Source organism: Pelophylax lessonae (genome assembly GCF_965119305.1).
Source record: "Pelophylax lessonae genome assembly, chromosome: 3".
Lineage (NCBI taxonomy): Eukaryota > Metazoa > Chordata > Amphibia > Anura > Ranidae > Pelophylax > Pelophylax lessonae.
The window spans coordinates 451,975,241-451,992,768 of record NC_138770.1 but is presented as its reverse complement, the minus strand read 5'-3'; the positions used below and the strand labels follow the sequence as shown (position 1 = coordinate 451,992,768).

Genomic DNA, 17,528 nt, shown 5'->3' with positions numbered 1-17,528 from the left:
GAAGATTTACAGCACTGAGAAACTTGCAGAAACAATTTAGCAGTGACAGTTTGCACAGCAGTAGTTTGCACCACACAGTGGCCAGTAGGGATGAGCGAGAAGCAAGCACATCTAAAGGTATTCTGAGGATGCCCTCTTTCATAAAACATCAGCACGGTTTCTATAGCAACTGCTCCCTCCCCTGTATCTTGCTCTCTCTTCTGGGCTGGAGCGTGTGATGCTTAGTGTTAGCCATGTGTCTCCCCCCCCTCCCATCTATTCCATTCCCCAGACTCCAAATGAGGGAGGTAGTAAAATAAGAAGTGACATACACAATACAGAGAGCCAGGGGGAGAAGGGGAGGGGTGTGCGGCCCATTCAGTGGTGCTGACCTCCGGTGTACCGAGCTGCTATGGCGCTTATCCCCTGCCAGGTGTTGCGGGCTGCCATCCTCCTCTCCTACCTGTCCGTGCTGTGCCACTACAAGGCCGTAGAGATGCCTGCACACCAGACCTATGGGGGCAGCTGGAAATTTCTCACCTTCATTGACCTGGTGAGTCAGGAAATTCTGTAGCTGGTTCAGCACAGTTACAAAGACATGCAATGTTATTATAGTATGCATTTTGCTTTATTCATATATTGAAATGAGAATGCTGATGACGTAAAACAATGCTTTCATGATGTGGAGATGCTGTTAAAAGCTTTACATCTACTTTGTGTTGCATTAACCTGCCTTATATATTTTTTTACATGGTGCAAATGGATAAGAGGCTTGTAAAGAGTCACATTATATAGTAAACAATATAAAGGTGACTGAGGATGAGGTGTACGTATATATGTAAAAATGAACGCAATAACAAACACTACTAAGAAAATTTGTAAATGGTGCGTTTGTTGCAAAATAAAAAAAAAATGACTGTTATAATCATTGTAAAAAACAGAAGTCTAGGGATAACAATCTTCAGACATCAGTCTTCGAGGTATCAGGAGCACACAGACTATCAGTCCTCAGTCACCCAGTTCAGTTTCCAAAGTACATTTACTACTACTTTTTCTTCTGTATCCAAACACAGAATTTGTCACAAAACACATTTTTAAAAAATTCGAAAAACAAGGCCATCCTCTCAAATTAGAATCAATCTGATAAAAAAATAAAACCACTGATCGAAATGAGGAATTATCGCTGTAGTAAATTGTTACATACAGAATGGACCATTTTAAAGAAGAACGCTGATCTAATCAAAACCATTTAGATTTCTTGTTGTGACAGAAAAAAATACGATTTACTAAAGGCTGCTACAGTTATGCCACAGTAGATGTGTTGGATATGAAGGGAGTGGGGGGTCTACAGCACCCCTAAATATGTCTTATGTGACTGATAAGCGCCATCCTTAAGAATGATCATGTTTACAGTGTACATGGTATTGCAGTGGTGTGATATACTTTGTGAACTTAGTTTAACCACTTTTCTTAGTTTCTGTTATAATATTTAAAAAACAGGTAATTTTTTCTCCTTTATTGATGTGTGCGGATGAGCACTGATAGGCTGCACTGATGAGGCAGCATTGATGAACACTGATGAGACTGCACTGATATGTGGCACTGATGGACACTGATAGACAGCACTGATGGGCACTGTTGGGGCTGCACTGGTAATCAGGACAATGATAACCAATGCCCTGACTATCATTGCAGATGTCCCCTTTCACACAAGCCGTTTCATGGCTGTGCTCTTCCCACGCTCTGACAGCGTGAGGAGAGGAATGCCAATAATAGGCAAGTGTGCTTACATCGTGAGCAGCTGTGATCAGACACAGATGATCATGTGGTAAAGGGCCACTGTGATTGGCCCTTTGCCCTGATCTGTAATCAGCTGTGTCGAAAGCACACAGTGATCATAGAACGTACCGTTAACAAGCCACAGAGGGCGCACAGGGGGTGCGCTTCTGGAAGGACATCAATAGACGGGACTGGATGACCCTGCTGTAGCTGTCATTCGGCTTTAGCACAGTCAGCAAGTGGTTAAAGGAGTTTTATGCTCACAGCATAGGCTTTTAATTCCTAACATTGTAGAAGCAATAAAAATGTAGCACAAACCCCAAACTGAGCTGGTTGATTTATCCCAGGTTCCATTTCCTGTGAAGCACATGGCAGCCTGGTACACAGCAGCTCATAGTCTCTCAACTCAAGAAATTAGCAGTACATATCTTTTTGCAGTTTAATGCTGATTTACCTTGGTGCAAGGTAAACCTTGGGATACTCCAAACTTAGCAGAAAAGCCAATGGAGGACACTTCTAGCTGCACTGTCTCTCCAGGGTGCAGCCACCCTCTTGAAGCTAGTGATTAGTGGACTACAGCTCAGAGGACTCCATTGCGAAAGCAAAACCTGTCCCAGTAAACATGAATTGGCTTCCCCAAAAGCTAGCAAAGACAGTCTCTGGAATCTTTCCAGGCTATTCACTGTGCCCTGGGTACTTGAATGCTGTCCTGCTGTACCAGACAGCTCCTGTACTGTGCTTGTTGGGCAGGTCCTGCTTGGCCCTGCACTGGGGTTCCTTCCTTGGAGCGCTCTCATCAATGCCTGTGACCAGGCAGAGACTGCAGTTATGTGAGCATGTGAGCAATCTACCATTAAGGCGGATCCCACTGGTCTGCTCCAGGAAAACTGAGGTGGGATAGGGAAAGTTATACATAGAGGTATCCTTTGCTTAAGAGATAAACATCCAGACAACATTGAATCTGTGCTAGGAGGAATAATAGTTCTAGGAACAATACACTGATAAGTCTGGGATGGGAGGCATTGCAGTTACATTTGAGCAATACCCACAATATGTTTGTTATGTATTACTATTCATACAGCATACCTAAAAATAGGTAACATTAAAAAAAAAATCATCTTTCTAGTTGTTTCTTTGGAGCAGGTTACATGGGACTCTGTAAGCAACATATATTGTTAGAATATTTTGCAATTAGAGAGATATTTTTTAAGATATGCTATGTGACTGGGAACATAACAAAAAAATATGAAGTTGGTGTTATATCCCAATTTGCCTGCAATTGTGGAAATACACTATAGCCAGTAGCAGCAGTGTCCTCTTTCTCACCCACTGCTCTTCCCCTTTCCTGTCTATTCTGATGAATTTGTAAGCTTAGTCCCACAATCTGGGCCTACAGCTCCACAGGCTGTGCTCAACAACTCTGAGGAACCCGAGCAAAGACATTCTTATAATTACACATTAAAGTGTTCCTAAGCCCACAACAGTAAAACCAGTCTGTATATACAGTAAAGCATGCTTGTTTTACTCACTGTGGAACCTAAGGGGTTAATCCTCTGCATTGTGTAAAAAGGCTGTTTGATACTGTCTTCTCTGATCATCACCTTCTTCTACTGTCTCCAATCCATCTTCTGATAGTACAGAGCCTTTGGAGTGATACTGCCTCCTCTCATCCTCACCTTCTACTATCTGTCACTCTGCACATGCTCAGTTTGGTGTGTATTGCCAGAGATTTTTTTTTCTTTTTTGAGAGGGTACATGTGATTAGCACAAGGCCAACAAGCACTGTCCAGACAGAGGGTCATAGGTCCTGCAGCCTCATAGGACAGTCACAGGAGAATGAAAACTCCTCTTACAAACTTTAATCAGACACTGACTGAAGTTTCAAGACGGCTTTAACTGTTGATGAAAAAAGGTATTTGCACAGTTTATATTTCCTAAAATAATTGCATTTCCATGCTCTGTGTACTGTAGGAGACCAGATATAGTGAATGCAGGGTCCAGGGTTTAGTAACACTTTAAGGAAGGAAGTTGGGAGGAAGGGGTGGAGTGCTTGTCAGTGGCAACGAGAAAATGGTGACATCATTTTCTGCACGTAAAGTCTCACCATATTGGTGTAGTTTAGGCCCTGTTGATGTTCATATGCCAAACATGCTCCTCTCCTGACATTATTATTTTGTTCTGCTTCTGGCTACTAGTATTCAACTGTGCCCCGTCCCCTACCCATATCAATTTGCTAAGGGGGAATATTGCCCGAAATAGAAGCATGCCAGAAGCATGTTTGAGTGAATATGTTGACATGAGATTATGCCAGTAAAGCAACATTTTAGTAGGTATAATAAAATGTATTTTACATTTTTTTGATTTTCCAGCATTCCCATGTCAGCATACAGTGGACACTAATTGACAAAATAATAAAAACACACAAGGAGTCACAAGGAACATGCAAATATATTTGTTATGTAAATAAAATAGACAACAGTTTAGCATGGCCAACATAATTGTAGAGCAAGCCACCAATATTCACTTTATAGTGCTGAATAAACATCAGAACAGAAGACCAAATACTGTAGTATCAGGGCGGCTAAAATAGAACGAAAAGCACATAGCGGAAGAGAGTAAAAACAACCCAGAAAAATTCTTTACGTTTATAAATAGTAAGAAAGTGAGGCCAGAACACATTGGCCCCATAAAGGACAATGAAGGGAATCTGGCTACAAAGGACAGAGAAAAGGCAAACAGTGCTAAATAAATTCTTCTCCTCAGTCTTCACAAAATAATCGGGGGGCTACATTGAAGCCTCGTACACACGCAACGAATTTCCGCCGACCGGTCGTCTGTCTTTTGTCCAGAGTCATGTCTGTTGGTTGGAATGTGCTCTAGACTGCACACAAATTTTCCTGCACGACAAAATTCTACTTGAGAAGTGATGTCATGTGTTGGATTGCTTTCTATGTGTTCTTTCATCTCTGAGCATGCCTAGTCTTGCTCATAAGATTTTTCCCCATCGAAATCTGTACTAATGAGATGAAAATCGGACGTGTTTTGACGGTCGACAAACATTTTATAGCCTGCACACCAGGATTTTTTCGGCCGAAAAGTCGGTTGTCGGAAGCATCATATTAACAAGCTGAAAATCGGCAGATCGGTCATCGGACGAAAATTCCAGGCCGAATTTCCACTCGTGTGTACGGGCCTTTACCCAGCTTGTAATTTTAAAGTTAATAACATGTCACAGGAAGCACCCTCATGGTTAACAGAAGACAGACTCAGAACTAGACTTGAAAAACTTAACATAAATAAGTCACTGGGATCAGATGGCTTACACCCAAGGGTCCTTAAAGAATTCAGCCAGGTGATAGCCAGACTATTGTTCCTAATTGTTATGAATAGTCTACTGACAGGAATGGTACCAGCTGATTTGAAAAAAGCCAACGTGGTACCAATATTTAAGAAAGGGCCGAGATAAATCCCTGGGAACTACAGGCTGGTTAGCCTAAAATCAATAGTCTGTAAGGTATTGGAGGGGATGATAAGAGACTATATACAAGACTTTAGTAATGAAAACGGTATCATTAGTAGAAATCAGCATGGATTCTTAAAAAAATCGCTCTTGCCAAACCAAGAGTATCTAGATAAAGAAAGGCCTGTGGATGTGGTGTATCTGGATTTTGCAAAGGTATTTCATACAGTTCCCCACAAATGCTTACTGTACAAACTAAGGTACGTAGGTATTGACCATAGAGTGAGTACCTGGATTTAAAGCTGGCTGCAGGGGTGAGTCCAAAGGGTGGTGATAAATGGGAAGTACTCTTGGTGTGGAAAGGGGGGTCCCCCAAGGATCTGTCCTGGGACCAATCCTATTTAATTTATTCATAAACAACCTAGAGGATGCGATAAACAGCACAATCTCCGTATTTGCAGACAATACTAAATTTAGCAGGGCAATAACTTCTACACACGAAGTGGAAATCTTACAAGAAGACCTAAACAAAATAATGGGGTGGGCATCTACATGGCAAATTATGTTTTATGTTGAAAAATCTAAGGTAATGCATTTTGGTGCCAGAAATACGAATGCAAGTTACTCGCTGGGGGGGGGGGGGTGAGCCTTTGTGGGAATTTAGGATGTAAAAGAATCTGGAGGTCCAAACAACAAGCTCAGCAATGGCATGCAACCTCAAGCTGCTGCAAGCAAAGCCAACAGAATATTGGCATGTATTAAAAAGAGGATTCACGCCAGAGATAAAACAATAATTCTCCCACTCTACAAGACTCTGGTCCGGCCGCATCTGGAGTATGTCATCCAGTTAAGGGCACCGGTCCTTAGGAAGGATGTGCTGGAACAGGAGAGAGTCCAGAGAAGGGCAACTAAGCTAATAAAGGGCCTGGAGAATCTCAGCTATGAGGAAAGACTGCAAGCATTGAACTTATTCTCTCTGAAGAAGAGAAACTTGAAAGGGGATATGATATCAATGTAAAAATACCGTACTGGTGACCCTAGGATTGGGAAAAAAATATTCCGTGAAAGGGAATATAAAAGGACTCGTGGCCATTCCCTAAAATTAGAAGAGAAGCGGTTTAACCTTAAACTGCGTAAAGGGTTCTATACCATCAGAGCGATAAGGATGTGGAATTCTCTTCCACAAGCAGTGATATCAGTAAGGAGCATCAATAATTTCAAAAAACTATTAGTTGGGCACCTTAGCAACCACAACATACAGGGGTATACAATGTACTATTGACATACGCACTCACACACACACACTCATCATAGGTTGATCTGGATGGACTGGTGTCTTTTTTCAACCTCACTATGTAACTATTGTGACAGGAAGTCAGGTAAATCTGGGAATGTAGTCACTGAGAGGAGACACATTCCCACCTGCTTTGAAAGTTCACTGATACTATAGGGTGTTGGCTGCAGAGAGAGCCAGCAGGAAGTTGAAAACCATTCAGCTGTTCAGAATGAGGAGATCAAGGACTCTATAATTTGTCCAGAGAAAATCTATTGAGTGCTGCCTCCTGTCGCTGTGTGAGCTGGGAAGAGGAGGACAGACATACGTGTACCTCCCGACGCCGTGTGGGCATGGGAGAAGGACTGCTGCCGCCTGTCGCCGTGTGGGCTGGGAGAGGGGGACAGTCGGATGTGTGCCTCCCGACAAGCTGGTGAGCATGGGAGAAGACCCCCTACAGCGATGTGAAGCTAAGGAGGGTAACCACGAGTGAAGACGTCTCAAAGGTGAGAAGACAAAGTGTTCCATGTGAAGAGTGTGAAGAGTAAAGGATCCTGTTATAAATGAACATGTGCTGTGTGAAAGAAAACAAAGGGACATGTTCAATGGACAATGTTTGTGCTGTGTGAAAAGCAAACAAATGGACATTTGAGTGTCTGCTGTAGGATCAGCAGTGTCGGCCCAACAGTAGGTTGGAAAGACTTCTTAGGTAGGTTCCAGCTGTGAGAAGGTAGCCGCCCACAGAGGCAAGGATTTATTTTGTCTTTTATTTTATTTTGGATGTTTTGCTGCATACAGCCTGGTGAAGAAAACACCATTTAATAAACCACACTGTTTGTTTGCAAGCACTTGTCGGCTATCTCTCTGTGAAAACGCACCCCCAAAGGGGTCATCCACGCCTACCACCGAGCTAATCCCTTACATATGGTGGAGGATGCGGGCATAAGCAGAGATCCCTGCAATGGAGTGCATATGTTTGATGAACTTTGTCTGGTGCATGAGATTGCACAATCTATGTGTGCAGGAGAGAAGATCCTGACAGAAAAAAAAAAAAAAAAGTGTTTTAAAGAGACAGCGGTCTCAAAATTATTTGATGAACTTTGTTGTGTCTGGTGCAAGTGACTGCACAAACTGTGTGTGCAGGAAAAGAGATCCTGCAAGAGAGAGAAAAACTACATGTGTTGAAGAGACAGTGGTCTGAAAATTGTTTGCTGGACTGTGAAAAATTTGTTTGTGGAGTTATTGAAGATGGGGCGGTCCAAACGCCTGAAAAATGCAAAGATAGATGAAATGAGAGACCGGATTCTATGGATGGAGAGGATGTTGCCGTCTGAACCAGCCCCATCCATGCCTAAAGAGAGTCTACTAAAGAGGAAGGTTGTTGTCCCTAGCAACACTGATGAAACTGCTATGGAGACGCAGTGTGCTCAGATGAAAAGTAAACTCAAAATGGAGGAGATGTTGAAACATCTGATTATATCAAATGCAGCTCAACAGCAAGCAAATGCAGCTCAACAGCAGGCAAATGCGGATTTTCAGCAGAGCTTTGCAGCTCAACAAAAGGCTCATCAAGAGAGCATGGCAGGCTGGAAACAGAGACGCCAGCAGCCAATGGAGGCCATCGGTTTGGAGGAAACCGAGTATGTGTGCAGGGCTGAGTTGGATGCCTTGCAACGGAAAATGGAAGAAAAGGAACAAGCCTTGGAATTGCTTAAAATGGAGCATAGAAACTTGCAGGAAATGAATGAACTACTCAAGTCTCATGTGTTACAGTGGGAAGAATCCACTGCTCTTCTTTTGGTCGAGTTGCAAAAATGTCAAGACACTATAATGGAGAAAGATACCATCCTCATGGAAAAGGAAAGTGAAATTCAGACTTTGCAGAAGCAAAGTATGGCTGATATGTTGGAGTTGCGTAATCAGCTGGAAAAAAGTCTTCAGTCTTTGGGAGCTACAAAAATAGACCTGCAGGAGTCGCAGGAACAGAATGTTGCTCTGAAAGCGACATTGTCTCTCAGCGACAAAGAGAAAAGTGAAAGAGAGGCTAAATTACTGAGTACTGTGTATGAGCTCACCACTTTGAGCAATGTGGTAGATGAATTACGTGCAGACTGTGAAAGTTGGAAAGGTGAAGCCCAACGTTTCCAGCAGCAGTTAAAGGAGAAAGAAGCCTGTGTGGCAGAATTACATTCTTATTCCCAGATGCTAGCCAATGAGGTGAAGGCTCTTATGCAGGGAAAAGGAGATTGTGAACATAAGAGGGAAAAAGTAGAGGCACAGCTTCTGGAATCGCAAGTCAAGGTGTCAGAAGGTGACCGATTGTGTGCTAAGCTGTCAGAGAAGGCAAACCGACTGCAGGTTGAGTTGGACAATGTTACAAATCAGCTTTCTCAAGCAGACAGCAAATCTAGAGAAATTGCGGAAGATTTTTCTATCTTGGAATCGCAGCTGCAAGACACGCAGGAACTCTTACAGGAAGAGAGGTGTCAAAGGCTGAGTTTTAGCACAAAGCTCAAACAAATGGAAGATGAGAAAAATGGCTTCCTGGAACAATTAAAAGAGGAGGCGGAAGCAAAGAAAAACCTATCAGAGCAAGTCGCAACATTGCAAGCTCAGATAGCGGTTATGAAAAAACGCATGGAAGAAAGCGTTGGTTCATTACAGTGTGTTGAAGATGTGAAAAAGAAGTTTGATCAGATGCTTGGTGAAGAGAAGAATGTGTCTGCAAAATATGCAGAAGAACGCGCACGTGCAGAAACGGAGGCGCGTGATAACGAGAGCAAAGCCCTGTTCTTGGCTCGCTCTTTGGAGGAAGCTCTAGAGTGTAAGGCTGAACTAGAAAGTGTTAAACAGCTGCGTACAGAAATGGAAGAATTGGTCAGCTCCAAGGATGATGTTGTGAAAAGCGTTCAGGAGCTAGAAAAGTCTAAGCGAGCCTTAGAACAGCAACTAGAAGAGATGAAGATTCCGTTGCAGGAACTGGAAGAGGAATTCCAGGCAACAGAGGATCTGTCCCAAAGAGGGGATAGTGTGCCTGATGCAGTTTTTAAAAGGATCAGTGTTTTGGGGTCTGTCCTGAGTGAGCCTCAGAAATGTGACGACATGTGGCTTGAATCACCCCTTTGGAATAAACCGTTCCTTCAAAAACTTCAAGCATTGGAAAATGTATCATTAGAACTTCAGCAAACAAAGGAGCTGAGTAAGAAATGTGATGATTTCTCAGTTCAGGCTGAAAACCTAGTGGAGAAAACTAAGGCTGTTGGTGAAAACGTGAAGCAAATGAATAAGTGCCTTTCAGGGAGTGTTTCCAGAATGGAACTGGTGAAAGACGGGTGGCAGAAGTTTGATCGTGATCTTGAGATGCATTCCATGTGGAATTCAGATAGAGAAAAGGAACTAGGTGACCTTGAGCGGTCAAATAGTTCAGCAGAAAGTGCATTGAAGAAACCTGTAAAAGAATGTGTTGCAGTTCCATGCTTCTTCACTGATGCAGAGAGGAGGTCTATAATGGATACCACCCAGATCGCTGGGTTCAACTGTGTTGTTGCCTTTAACCCCGATGTTGGTGGAAGGAAAGTTGATGATGTTCTGGTTGGCTACTTCTGTGAAGAGTTTGGCAAGAAATATAAACTGAATATCAAATCAAATAGTAGGCCTTTACTGCGACTCGCTCAGGAGGGCGAAAAGTTTAAGAAGTTGATGAGTGCAAATGCTTCAGATCTGCCTATGAATATGAAATGTTTGAATGATATTGATATCTCTGGGAAAAGGAACAGGGGTCACTTTGAAGAAATGTGTGACAGCCTGTTGTCTCAATTGGAAAATCCTCTGCACAGCATCTTAGAGCAAGCAAAGCTCAAGAAGGAAGATCATTCCCTTTTACAACAAAAAGTCAATGATTGTGTACAGATGTATGGAGAGGCAACTCAAGTCACAGAGGGATGTCAAGAGTCCCTACTTGGAACAAAGCTTAGTGAAGCAAAGGTTCTCAAAGTTTTGTGGAAAACATTTATGGATTGCAGAGAGAGGCGTCTTAAGAATGTTGAAGACATTAAGACTAGCCCAATTGAGTTGCCTATGGATCACGGTCCTCCATGGTGGATTGGACAGACGGTTATGAGGGACAAGCTGTCTGACATTTATGAGAAAGCTGTCAATGAAGATGACAGAAACGAGAAGGAGCAAAATGATGCCAAAAATGCAGTTGAAGAATGTGTATATGAGATGAGAGACAAACTGTGTGGCATTTATGAGAAATCTGTCAATGAAGATGACAAAACAGTTTCATCCGGAAGCTTGAGGATAATAGGAGGCTTATCAGTGAGTCAGCAGTGCCTGACACATGCGTGCCTGGAAATATGTGTCCCAACCCTAGGGTTGAAACAAGAGGGGGGGGTATGTGACAGGAAGTCAGGTAAATCTGGGAATGTAGTCACTGAGAGGAGACACATTCCCACCTGCTTTGAAAGTTCACTGATACTATAGGGTGTTGGCTGCAGAGAGAGCCAGCAGGAAGTTGAAAACCATTCAGCTGTTCAGAATGAGGAGATCAAGGACTCTATAATTTGTCCAGAGAAAATCTATTGAGTGCTGCCTCCTGTCGCTGTGTGAGCTGGGAAGAGGAGGACAGACATACGTGTACCTCCCGACGCCGTGTGGGCATGGGAGAAGGACTGCTGCCGCCTGTCGCCGTGTGGGCTGGGAGAGGGGGACAGTCGGATGTGTGCCTCCCGACAAGCTGGTGAGCATGGGAGAAGACCCCCTACAGCGATGTGAAGCTAAGGAGGGTAACCACGAGTGAAGACGTCTCAAAGGTGAGAAGACAAAGTGTTCCATGTGAAGAGTGTGAAGAGTAAAGGATCCTGTTATAAATGAACATGTGCTGTGTGAAAGAAAACAAAGGGACATGTTCAATGGACAATGTTTGTGCTGTGTGAAAAGCAAACAAATGGACATTTGAGTGTCTGCTGTAGGATCAGCAGTGTCGGCCCAACAGTAGGTTGGAAAGACTTCTTAGGTAGGTTCCAGCTGTGAGAAGGTAGCCGCCCACAGAGGCAAGGATTTATTTTGTCTTTTATTTTATTTTGGATGTTTTGCTGCATACAGCCTGGTGAAGAAAACACCATTTAATAAACCACACTGTTTGTTTGCAAGCACTTGTCGGCTATCTCTCTGTGAAAACGCACCCCCAAAGGGGTCATCCACGCCTACCACCGAGCTAATCCCTTACACTATGTAAGAGCTAAAAATAGTTTCCCGGGAAAATGCCATGCTTCTGATGATATGGGTAAAAACCTCTGTATTTTGAAATGGGGTGTTTTATTTGTTGGTTTTCTGTATAACCTTGGTGATCCAGGAATAGATAAGCTTTGATTGAACTGTTTGACCCTCTCATCATGTCAGGGCAAAACATCTGAGACCGTAACATTTTTTCTGTGTAAATGGAAATAACCATAATATTCCAGTTCATATCCATTAGCGTTGAAAACAACAAAGTTTGGATAAAAAGCTGTGACCAAGCCTTGGGGGACCTCTTTCTGGATAAATGGTGCAGGTTGGCATGCTGCATGATAAAGTTTGGTTTTGGATATTTGGCTAGCTAAGGTAAAAGACAAACTTTTAATCAGAAACCACATTTGGCAGATGAATGCAGGCTAAAATTAAGAATTATTGGTTTCAAGGTGTTTTCAATACCTTCCAAGGATTCTTCATCTCTACCTATCAAGAGCCAGGCCACTAAAGAATGTCATTCTGGATGTGAGTAGAAATTCATTCTGGATATGTGAGTAGAAATTCTTCCATTTGCACAAGATACTACCTTTAGTGCCTACAACTGGGAAACCATGGGCTGTGAGGCTACGATGAAAGAATAGCAAACATTGTCACTAGTCTTTCCCTATCTTCTACAGGACCTTGAATATTAGAACTCTTTAAGCTAAGCAAAAAGACCAAGAAATTGTCAGGACATCTTGACCCATCTCTTTGACATTCCTCAGGTAAAAGGCTAAAAAAAGGACTTGGAGACTTGGGTTGTTGATGATTTGAACACAAATCTGAAATGTTTTTCAGTGCTAGCAAGTCCAAATGCTATCTGAATGTTTGAGGATATACAGTATAACCCAGGAACTTCTGAGATGTGTAGTGGTCAAAATCTTTGAATCATTGCCACATGTTTTGACTGTGTGACCAGAGAAAATATTTAGAAGTTTAGGTAAATAACATTGTTGAAATAAGTTGTGAATGTCCTAATAGAAGTACACTAAACAAAATTATAAATGCAACACTTTTGTTTTTTGCCCACGTTTTTCATGAGCTGAACTCAAAGATCTAAGAATTTTTCTATGTACACAAAAATGGGAGAAAGACAGGCGCCACTCTAAGTGTAATATGACTCGTGTTTATTGAAAATTCAACATACTACATACTCACAATCATGTAAGTAGAATACAGCAATGGATATTCATCCAAGGGGTACGATGAAACCGGGTGCCTCTGCAGTAGAATCCGGCTGGTCCGCTGTGGAGATCCGTTGAAGCCGGTATAAGATGGCGTGTTCCGGACCCTGGGGACACTGTCGGAGCTTCCGGCGGCGTACTTCCGGCTTGGGCATGGAGCGTGATGACGTGCTCCTTCATCAGGCTTCTAATGCAACATGCAGAGGCCTGAGGAAGGAGCGCATGCTCCGACAACGCATCGCCTGTTCACGTCATCACGCTCCATGCCCAAGCCGGAAGTACGCCGCCGGAAGCTCCGACAGTGTCCCCAGGGTCCGGAACACGCCGTCTTATACCGGCTTCAACGGATCTCCACAGCGGACCAGCCGGATTCTACTGCAGAGGCACCCGGTTTCATCGTACCCCTTGGATGAATATCCATTGCTGTATTCTACTTACACGATTGTGAGTATGTAGTATGTTGAATTTTCAATAAACACGAGTCATATTACACTTAGAGTGGCGCCTGTCTTTCTCCCATAGTTCTCTGCAAGTTCACCTTTTCCACTTGTGACAGAGCAGCCTTCAAGTGTGTACAGACCTGTTTTTTTTTTTTTGATGGACTTTATGGACTCTGTATGTGCTATGTATTTATAGTTTTCCTATTGTCTTACATGGTTCTTATAGATGTTTTTTTTATTGATGGTTATCCTTCGATTTTTTTGCGCCAGTACACCCCCGGTGCTGTATATTCTATGTACACAAAAAGCCTATTTCTCTCAAATATTGTTAACAAATCTGTCTAAATCTGTGTTAGTGAGCACTTCTCCTTTGCCGAGATAATCCATCCACCTCACAGGTGTGGCATATCAAGATGCTGATTAGACAGCATGATTATTGCACAGGTGTGCCTTAGGCTCGCCACAATAAAGGCCACTCTAAAATGTGCAGTTTTATCACACAGCACAATGCCACAGATGTCGCAAGTTTTGAGGGAGCATACAATTGGCATGCTGACTGCAGGAATGTCCACCAGAGCTGTTGCCCGTGAATTGAATGTTCATTACTCTACCATAAGTCATCTCCAAAGGCATTTTAGAGAATTTGGTAGTACATCCAACTGGCCTCACAACTGCAGACCATGTGTAACCCCACCAGCCAAGGACCTCCACATCCAGCATCTTCACCTCCAAGATCATCTGAGACCAGCCACCCTGACAGCTGCTGCAACAATCGGTTTGCATAACCAAAGAATTTCTGCACAAACTGTCAGAAACCGTCTCAGGGAAGCTCACCTGCATGCTCGTCGTCCTCATCAGGGTCTTGAACTGACTGCAGTTCGTTGTCGTAGCTGACTTGAGTGGGCAAATGCTCACATTCAATGGCGTCTTGCATTTTGAAGAGATGTTCTCTTCACAGATGAATCCTGGTTTTCACTGTACAGGGGAGATGGCAGACAGCGTGTATGGCATTGTGTGGGTGAGCGGTTTGCTGATGTCAACATTGTTGATCAAGTGGACCATGGTGGTGGTGGGGTTATGGTATGGGCAGGCATATGTTATGGACAATGAACACGTATGCATTTTAGTGATGGCATTTTGAATGCACAGAGATACTGTGACGAGATCCTGAGGCCCATTGTTGTGCCATTCATCCACGACCATCACCTCATGCTGCAGCATGATAATGCATGACCTCATGTTGCAAGGATCTGTACACAATTCCTGGAAGCTGAAAATATCCCAGTTCTTGCATGGCTGGCATATTCACCGGACATGTCACCCATTGAGCATGTTCGGGATGCTCTGGATCGGCGTATACGACCGCATGTTCAAGGTCCTGCCAATATCCGGCAACTTAGTACACCCATTGAAGAGGAGTGGACCAACATTCCACAGACCACAATCAACAACCTGATCAACTCTATGTGAAGGAGATGTGTTGCATTGTGTGAAGAAAATGGTGTAAGAAAAGAAACGGCCACACATCCAGAAATTACGATTGCCTTTATTGTTCGGGAAAGCCCTATGCACTCGTGTGGCGCAGTGCTACCCAATTTTTAGATGTAAGGTGCCTCAATGATGGGTAAGTAAGACCCCTGCGCAGCCTCTGCATCTCCTGCACCAAGCCCTCAGCTCTGCATCTCCTGCACCATGCCCGCAGCCCTGCATCTCCTGCACCATGCCCTCAGCCCTGCATCTCCTGCACCATAACCTCAGCACTGCATCTCCTGCACCATGCCCTCAGCCCTGCATCTCCTGCACCATGCCCACAGCTCTGCATCTCCTGCATAATGCCCTCAGCCCTGTGTCTTCTGCACCATGCCCACAGCCTCTGCATCTCCTGCCCCATGCCCCATGCCCTGCATCTCCTGCACCATGCCTGCAGCCCTAAATCTCCTGCATCATGCCCGCAGCCCTGCATCTCCTGCACCATGCCCGCAGCCTCTGCATCTTCTGCATCGCCCACACCATGCCCGCATCCCTGCATCTCCTGTACCATGTCTGCAGCCCCTGCCCCTGCATCTCTTGTACCGTGTCTAAAGCCTCTGCATCTCCTGTACCATGTCCGCAGCCTCTGCATCTCTTGTAGCATGTCCACAACCCCTGCATCTCCTGTACCATGTCCACAGTCCCTGCATCTCTTGTAGCATGTCCACAACCCCTGCATCTCCTGTACTATGTCCACAGTCCCTGCATCTCCTGTACCATGCCCGCAGCCCCTGCATCTCTTGTACCATGCCTGCAGCCCCTGCATTTCCCGTACCATGTCCGCAGCCTGTGACATGTCCTCCTGTACCATATCTGCAGCCCCTGTATCTCCTGTACCATGTCCGCAGCCTCTTCATCTCTTGTACCATACTTGCAGCCCCTACATCTCTTGTACCATGCTTGCAGCCTCTGCATCTCCTGTACCTTGCCCTCAGCCCTGCATCTCCTGCACCATGCCCTCAGCCCTGCATCTCCTGAACCATGCCCTCAGCCCTGCATCTCCTGAACCATGCCCTCAGCCCTGCATCTTCTGCACCATGCCCACAGCCCAGAATCTCCTGCACCATGCCCGCAGCCCAGCATCTCCTGCACCATGCCCACAGCTTCTGCATCTCCTGCCCCATGACCGCAGCCCCTGCATCTCCTGCTCCATATCCACAGCCCCTGCATCTAGCCTGCAGCCCCTGCATCTCCTGCACCATGTCCGCAGCCTCTACATCTCTTGCGCCATGCCCGCAGCTTCTTCCTCTACAGTACCATGCCCACAGCCTCTGTATCTCCTGTACTATGTCTGCAGCCCCTGCATTTCCTGTACCATGTCTGCAGTCCCTGCATCTCCTGTACCATGCCCGCAGCCCCTGCATCTTCTGTACCATGTCCACAGCCCCTGCATCTCCTGTACCATGCCCGCAGCCCCTAGCATCTCCTGTACCATAGCCACAGCCTCTGGCATGTCCTCCTGTACCATCCCCGCAGCCCCTGCATCTCCTGCAACATGCCCGCAGCCCCTGCCTCTTCTGCACCATGCCCGCAGCCCCTGCATCTCCTGCACCATGCCCGCAGCCCCTGCATCTCCTGCACCATGCCCGCAGCCTCTGCAACTCCTGTACCATGCCCACACAGCCTATGACCACCTCCTGTGCCATGTTTGCACTTTTAGCACTTTTAACTGGAATTTTCTTTTATATATATATAGGCCCTATATGCTTTTGTATCTGTCTTATCTATAATACACTCTTCAAATGTGCTTTAAAATGGCATGGTTTTCCCTTTTTGAACAAGAAAATAATGACGTTATGCTGTTGGGCTGGTATAATAATGCTATGGGGCTGGTATGAAATTATTTCCAGGGATGAATTTTATTCCCAGTCCAGCCCTGAATGTTTCCCTATAATAATATTATAACATTGAATGACATTCTAGAACCATGGATGATAGTAGCCAGGAGTGAATAAATCAAGTAAACTCGTCAAAGCTCAGGCAATCACAGATTGAACAGGGATACTACAAATCAAATTGAAAATACAGTATACCTCACTAGCTGTTGGCATGGATTTGTAGGAGGATTGAAATGGTCTGGACCCTAAGATCAGCTGATTCTTACTTTAGACATGTTGTCACAAAAAGTAATTAACAGCAGCATAATATTCTTGTATTAAACTTGCACAAATATTGCTTTCACAAAATCATGAATGTCAGCAAAATCTGACAAAAGGTAATATTATCTAAAACATCTAGAGTTGAAACAATGACAGGTCATTCTGTATGAATTTGCAAGGTAGTCTTAAAGCGGAGTTCCGGGCACAAAAACGATATTTTTTTTTTGTGCCCGTCCGCTAGTTCAGCCTAACCTGAAAAGGAATTGGATAGTTAGATTTTTTTTTTTTAAAAACTCACCTTGTAATTGACGATCGTAAATACTCACCTCAGGGTACTTCCTCCCTTGGAGCCGCGGCTCACCCCGTCACTTCCTGCGCTGCGATGATTCCTGGGAGCTAAACGTCATCGCTCCCAGGAATCAATGCGACGTCACCGGCCCCGCTGTAACGCTCCTGCGTTTTTATTGTAAGCTGGATTTGCAGCTGCAGAATCTCCACTCAGTAGTCATGTAG

General features: G+C 44.4%; 1 protein-coding gene across 1 annotated transcript in view; it reads left to right on the top strand.

Moving 5' to 3' along the window:
* The first annotated feature begins 218 nt into the window (after nucleotides 1–218).
* The window catches only part of AIG1 (androgen induced 1), a 534,722-nt gene continuing 517,412 nt past the window's right edge, over nucleotides 219–17,528 (top strand). Inside the window, exon 1 of the mRNA XM_082252270.1 lies at nucleotides 219–532. Coding sequence (XP_082108396.1) covers nucleotides 392–532 — 141 coding nt within the window. The 5' untranslated portion in view covers nucleotides 219–391. The remainder of the gene's footprint in view (nucleotides 533–17,528) is intronic.